Raw genomic sequence first — 7744 nt, forward strand, 5'->3', positions numbered from 1 at the left:
GCAGCTTCCCTTCGCAGGGCAGCTCACCGGATGACGGGATTGGGGCAAAGCCTTCGGGACCCCCAATCTTTGATAGGAGGGAAACCACGGGGTAACATCCCTGGGTCAGATTGCGGGAGAGTGTGTCGGAGTGGTGCTGAGGTGTCGTCCACCAGACGGCGGTCTCCTTGGGTTAACCTGAGGCGGTCCCTTCGGGTCGATGCCTGGAATGTCCTATCCCTAAGAGAGGATGATCACCTGTCTCTGTTATCTGAGCTCAAGTGTTTGGACATCGGGATTGCAGCTCTCTCTGAGGTTCGGAGACCGGATTGCGGCGAGATAATGGTGGGTGGTTACACCTACTATTGGTCTGGTCGCTCTGATGGTTACCATACCCAAGGAGTTGCTGTAGCTGTGTCCAATAAGCTGACCCCAATGATAATTGAGGTAACACCGGTCAACGAGCGTATTATGAGATTAAGGATTTGTCACTCCTTAGGTGTCATTTCCCTGGTCTCTGTTTATGCTCCGACTGAGGCGAGTGATCTCACCGTGAAGGATGCATTCTACGCCACGCTCGAGTCTGTGGTTGATCAGTGCCCCAGACGAGATACACTTCTAGTCTTGGGGGATTTCAATGCATCGACTGGAAGTGATAGGGACGGTTATGAGGTGTGTGTTGGTCCCCATGGGTCAGGAACTATGAACCAGAATAGCACTAAGTTCCTTGACTTTGCAAGAAGTCATGGACTTAGGGTGGCTGGTTCATGGTTTCAGCGCCCACAAGCTCATCGCTGGACTTGGTATTCCAACGCTGGCGGTGTGGCAAAGGAGATTGACCATGTCCTCATTGACGGTCGTTGGAGGATGATCCAGAACTGCAGGGTCTACCGGAGTGCTCAGTTCCTCAATACTGACCACAGGCTTGTTGTAGCAACTCTAAAGCTGCACCTTAAATCCTGGAGAATGGTACCATCCCAGCTGAGACTGGATGTTGCCAAGCTCAGGGATGAGAGAGTAGCTGAGGAGTTTGCGAACAGGCTGAGTGGACACTTGGGGGGTCTGGGTGCTTTGGGGGTCCTGAAGAGTTGTGGAGCGCCTTCAAGACCACCGTCCTTGATGTTGCCGGTGGATGCCTTGGAGCTCACCGCAGGGCAAAGAAGAATTTTGTCTCTCAAGGGACACTGGATACCATTGACCAGAGTCGCAGGGCCAGGCTGAATGGCAGAGCTGAGCTGTTCAGGGAGCTGAGGCGTAAAACTGTACGTGCACTGAGGGTGGACAAGGAAGCCTATGTGCGAGGAATCTGTGAGGGGGTAGAGCATCACCTGTGGACAGGTGATTCTCGTCCCGCTTACAGGGGAATTCGCGCATTACGTTCATCCAAGCCCATCCCTCGGAGCACTACAGTTCGAGCAGAGAGTGGTAGGCTCTTGACAGAGGAGTCTGAAGTGAAGGCCCGCTGGGCCGGTTACTTTGAGCGGTTGTACCAGGCTGGTCCCCCAGCTGTCGAGTTGGACGTCAAGGGTGTTACAATCCCTGTTGATGACCCTTGAATCAACTGTGGTCCACCTACGCTTGTGGAAACACGGGCTGCGGTGAACCAGTTGAAATGGGGCAAAGCTCCAGGGATCTGTGGCATCCATGCCGAACTTCTCAAGGCTGGTGGAAATGCTGCACTCGTGTCGTTGCATGCAGTTTTGTGCTCTGCCTGGAACACAGGCATCATCCCAACTGACTGGAAGAGGGGCCTTGTTGTCCCTCTCTGGAAAGGGAAGGGTGATCGCCAAGACTGCAACAACTACCGAGGGGTGACGCTGCTCTCAGTGCCGGGCAAGGTCTTTGCTCGGATAATTCTCGATAGGGTTCGCCACCATCTGCTTGAGCACCAGCGTCCAGAGCAGTCAGGCTTTACACCAAAGAGGTCAACAATTGACCGTATCCTTGCACTTCGTGTCCTCACCGAACGCAGACGAGAGTTTCGGCAGGGGCTGCTTGCAGCCTATGTTGATCTCTGTAAAGCGTTCGATTCAGTGAATTGGGATGTTCTCTGGAGGATTCTTGGTCTTCGTGGGGTACCACCAAAACTGATCGATCTGATGTCTGAACTCTACTCTGGTACTGAGAGTGCTGTGAAGTGTGGTGGTACCATCTCTGACTTATTTCCAGTTGTTACTGGAGTTCGTCAGGGATGTGTACTTGCCCCCACACTTTTCAGCACTTGTATGGACTGGATTCTAGGGAGGATGTCGGAGAGATCAAGTTGCGGTGCGTCATTTGGGAATGTCAAGATCTCGGACCTTGACTTTGCAGATGATGCAGTCATCTTTGCGGAGACTTTAGACATCCTCTTGGGGGCCCTCGAGGTGCTGAATGAGGAGTCGGAGCCGTTGGGATTACGGGTTTCTTGGGTCAAAACGAAGATCCAGGCTTTCCGTGACATCTTGGATGCTGCTGTCCTGTCTGTGTCTGTTTGTGGTGAGGATGTTGAGGTCGTGGAGAGATTCACTTTCCTTGGCAGTGATATTCATGTCTCTGCTGGCTGCGAGTCAGAGGTCAATAGACGTCTGGGTCGGGCCTGGGGAGTCATGGATTCACTGGATCATGGGGTGTGGCGCTGCCGGTACCTGTGCGGGAGGACGAAAGTCCGGGTCTTCAGGTCCTTGGTACTTCCAGTCTTGCTCTATGGGTGCGAGACTTGGACTCTGACCAAGGATCTGAGACGGAGACTTAATTCCTTTGGTACCGGGTCTCTTCGGAGAATCCTTGGCTATTGCTGGTCGGATTTTGTGTCCAACGAGCGGTTGCTGAGAGAGACTCGGATGAGATTTGTTACCTGCATAGTCCGTGAGCGTCAGTTGCGGCTGTATGGACATGTGGCTCGTTTTCCTGACTCTGATCCTGCTCACCAGATTCTCTCAGCGAGGGAGTCTCATGAGTGGAGGAGGCCAGTGGGTCGACCACGTGCCTCATGGTTGCAACAGGTTGACCATCATCTCAAGGAGATGGGGATGGGCCTGGCATCTGCCTGGGGGATGGCCAGACGGAGGCCCCTGGAGTACCGGCGGAAAGTGGACGCAGCGACGCGCTGTTCTGGCACATGCTCCCATACCTGACCTGACCTGATCTTAATTCATCGACGAGGAGCATTCAACACATAAAGGGATTCCCGAGTTAGATATTTCATTCGTAAATGTACTTAGTCCTGGCCCTGCCCCTCAGATCAGGTTTGGGAGAAAATGTGTGGTGAGTATAAAAATGTTCCATCCCCATTGTGATGTCCCATCTTCTGGTGATTTCCTACTTTCAATCCTTCAATCCACCAATCCCATCCATCCCAAGTTCTCACCCTTTCACCCCCAAACCTCTGTCCCCATGCTTTTCTAAAAGCCTTCCCTTCACAAACCCTGTAAACCCTTCTCTTCATTTCATTCTATTTCAAATACCTTCCGTTCTCCATCCCTTCAAGTCATTTTCCCCATCCTGTTCTCCCCTGTACCTTCCCACGCCACAACTGCATTAACACCACAATTGCAATGACACATTCAAATCTTACGTGAGCACCACTACCTCTCAAACCCTGTGAACTTTTCTTCATTTGATCAACTTTAAGACCTTCAGTCCTCCATCCGTTCAAATCCTTCTCCCCATCCTGTTTTCCCCTGCATCTTCCCGCATCACAACCACACTGACACCATTGTCCAAACTATTGTGCAGGTCAGTCTCAGCACTAATATTGCAGTCATCAGGTGCAGCAATACTGTCGGAGATGTTAAAGTGTTCAACACGTCAGAAATGCCAAAACTGCTCTGTTGGGGTATTGTGAAGTTTTTGGATCAACCCTTATAACTATGGCCATGTGCAGACAAATGAGCAGAGGACATAACAAAGTTGATATTCAATGCCGAAGAGCAATGCAATGCCTCACTCCTGCCTCAATAAAAGGTGAGCGGGGGAATAGATGGGGAGCTGCCGTCTGCCTACCCAAGCTCTGACAAGAGTTGCTGCTGAACCACATCTGCCAAGAGCTGTCTGCCACAAGCCATTCCTGTCTGCTAAGCCGTTCCTGTTTGCTGAAGCACGGGCGGTTGCTAATCCATATTGGCGGTGGAGCTGACACCAGGTGGACCAATGGGTATTAATTTGCTGCAAGGGTGAATGCAGCACGCGGTTTTCAGGAACGGCGGCTCCAACGATACACGACATTCAGACACCACACCTACATTGCACCACATTTCCCCTTCTCCCTTCCCTTCCTTGGACTCTGGACCAACCCAAGCCCACCTGCTTATGTGACATAACGAGGAGCTGCAACCACACCTCTCTCTTCTTTCTTTCTCTCCCTCTTGCTCTCTGCTCTTCCCAGTGCGAGTGTGGCGTGTCTTTCTGTCCTTGAGATTGTTAAAGGAAACTTCTGTGCTCAGGACAATTGCTTTTCTTTGTGTCTGATTTTTGCATGTGCTTTTCAGTAATTGTGATTGTAATATGTGCTTGGGAATAATGTACCTGTAAATATGTGCCTTCTGGTATTGTTTGACCATACTTATTAAGTAAATAAGCATGGGACGTTGAGAGCGCGGTTCCCCAGTAGAGGTAATTAGGTCACCAATAGGTAATGCAACATTGGGCGGGAAGTCCCTGTTAGGTCTCGTTTCCTCAAATGAAGAAGTTATCTGTGACCTGTTGGCTTCAGGTTTGGAGGTCAGGAAGTGGTCAGGAAGTCCAAGAAACCCCACTCGTGAGCCCACTTGGTACGCGTGTGTGTGTGTGTGTGTGTGTGTGTGTGTGTGTGTGTGTGTGTGTGTGTGTGTGTGTGTGTGTGTGTGTGTGTGTGTGTGTGTGTGTGTACACACAAGTGTGCATGTATTTATGATTACTACTTGCGTCTTTCGTCAGGTCTGGAAATAATTAAAACTCAGTACATAAATGACTGTGGCAACCGCACAGCGAGACATGGCAAGTAGTCCACGGCACAGCAAGGTACCTGACAGGCAAGCTGGAGCATATACTTGTATTTCGATCCAGTTAAGCTCAGCACAGCAAAACACAATCGAAAAAGAATACATATCAGGAAAGGGGAGGCGTACACTGGAATGGCAATATTTGCAAAGTGTTCAAATGTAAAAAGGACAAGGTTGAAGATGGCAAAGCACAACAAAAGAAAGCATCGAGCTTGCACGACGAATCACTGCTCATCTACAAATGCCTGACCAGGCACAGCCAAAAGACATCATTGTAAGGTGATGTGACAAGGTCGAGCAAGACACAGATAATGTATGCACATCAACACATCCATAAAGGAATGTTATAATCTGTATATATGTATATATATATATATATATATATATATATATATATATATATATATATATATATATATATATATGTTATCAATGCATGTTTTTTGTTTAAAAAAACAAACATATTAAATGCACATGCAAAAGTCAAAAAGTTTTCCCTTAGACAAATTCAAGGCAAGGCTATAAAGCACGTAATGCACAGTGCGGAGGCGAGATGTCAGATGAGCGCAGTGGAAAGGAGCCAAATAGCGATGACTCGGCAGCGAACGGTCTGGGACCCACCCGAGAGTGCTTGCGAAGCCGGACTCGGTGCCCTCGGCGTACAGCGACACGATGTCCCCCGAGCGGAGCAAACATCCCGGCTCTGCCATTGCTGGCACTCCAGAGGGAGAGCGTGACGACGCAGGGTGGTGGAGCGACAGCGAGTGGAGAAACAAGGTGGAGACGAGTGGGGAAAGGGGAGGAAAGAGGGCGGAGAATGCAACGGGGGTAGTGACAATTTCGCGGGAAAATGGAACTCAGAAAGGTGAATATAAGACAGAAAAACTTGAAAAAAAAAGAAAAAAATGATGAATGGAATATGAATAGAGTGAAAAAAAAAATCATACAAATAAAAAGGACAGTGAGTATGTCACAAAATATGGGTGAAATTGTCGTTTGAGTTGGCCTGTTTGGGCTTCTCATCTGAACCAGGCTCCAAGATACCTTATAGGATGTACCAGTTATAAAATGATGTCAAGAATATAGGTTGATCATGCGGATCACGTGATTCATGTCCTATGTTTCTTTCGTAATGATTCCAATCGAATGTCATCTCGGTTCTGAGCAATCATATGTGAACAAAAAGTCTAAATATCCAACAATGATCATCAGAACCCATCTTGGTCCCAATAATACCATATACTATGACACATTTGTCCATGATCCTTGTACTCCAGCGACGTCTGTGATTTTATTGCGTTTACCGATCGAGCCCTCTTCTTTTTCTTCCAGCCTATATTTCCGTCGACTTCTGGATAAAGGTCTCTCTCAATTCGACTTATTGAGTGAGGGCCACAATTTTGGAACTCACCCCAATAGTGTGAGTTGGTGAGAAATTCAAGATGGGAATGTTGTTCATGGTGTCGGCGACAACTCACTTCATTACTTTTCACGAAACACACTGTGGGATCATTAACTTCCACCAACTAAAGCTGGAAAACAGGACACCCGGCTTAACATTTTTTCCGAGGGACAGCACATTTTGTGATGTGGCACCCTACTTATGAAGTACCAACCCAACGGTTTCTCGGTGGGTTGGGAATCAAACTCGGACCAGACAACTTAGGCGTTAGAGGCAGGTGCGTGACCCGACTACCACTGCAACATCCTGCCGACCATGAACCTGAGATGAATGAAATACGAACTAGGACGGCACTCTGTAGAACACATATCCCTGACATAGCTTCACCAAGCTGAACAGTATATTTTTTGTATCCTGCTGATATGAATGGAGCATATCCCGCTGATCCCGCTGAGAGGCTGGATCCAGATCTTCGCCGAAATGGAATCACTTCTTGCTTGTCACACACCCAACCTGTCTACCATATTTCGTCTGAATCCATATAGAACTTTTTGAGATATCTTGCTCACAGACAGACAGACAAACAGGAGTGAAAACATAACCTCTGTCCACCTTTGGTGGTGGAGGTATAACTAGAAAGCATCTCTAAAATGCAAAGCTTGTCCATGTCCACTTTGTACTTGAACTAAATTTGACGAAAACAAGTTAAACAAGAAAAAGAGGTTTCAGAGATTGCAGACCCTCGCCAGGACTTCTTTTGAGTGGTGTATTTCTTATAGGTTTTCGGGTAAATCCAATATGGCTACCAAACCATGTGACCTATGATATCATATGTGTGAACCTTTTGTTCCTCATGGACAGGAGGCCATACGTATAAAGTTTCACCTCAATTTGCTCAGCCACTTCAGAGAAGATTTTTGAAGGTTTAAAATAAATATATATATATATATATATATATATATATATATATATATATATATATATATATATATATATATATATATATATATATATAGATATATATATATATATATATATATATATATATATATATATATATATATATATATATATATATATATATATATATATATATATATATATATATATATCCATCCTGGTGTTGGCGCAGTGGTTAGGGCAGCGGCTTGGGATCCAAAAGGTCCTGAGTTCAAGCCCCGTTGGCCACTGAATTAATACACCAGGGGGTTGACTCAGCCTGTCATCCTTCTGAGGTCGGCGAAATGAGTACCAGTATACTGAGCTGGTGTATAACCCAGTTAAAATCGGTGTACCATATCCCTGTGTCGTAAGAGGCGACCAGGGTTGCGTCAGGAAAGGCATCCGGCGTAAAACATGCGCCAAATCACTATGCGGATCATACGGATGATCCGCTGTGGCG

General features: G+C 47.3%; 1 protein-coding gene across 1 annotated transcript in view; it reads right to left on the minus strand.

The window, feature by feature from the left end:
- LOC147018114 (inositol 1,4,5-trisphosphate-gated calcium channel ITPR1-like) overlaps window positions 1-6956 on the minus strand; it is a 489954-nt gene extending 482998 nt beyond the window's left edge. Inside the window, exon 1 of the mRNA XM_085900071.1 lies at window positions 5562-6956. Within this exon, the coding sequence (XP_085756197.1) occupies window positions 5562-5650 (89 nt within the window). The 5' untranslated portion in view covers window positions 5651-6956. The remainder of the gene's footprint in view (window positions 1-5561) is intronic.
- Window positions 6957-7744: the final 788 nt, after the last annotated feature.

The sequence above is a fragment of the Eptatretus burgeri genome, chromosome 10, assembly GCF_056783735.1.
Source record: "Eptatretus burgeri isolate ZD-2024b chromosome 10, Ebu_testis_v1, whole genome shotgun sequence".
NCBI classification, from domain to species: Eukaryota; Metazoa; Chordata; class Myxini; order Myxiniformes; family Myxinidae; genus Eptatretus; species Eptatretus burgeri.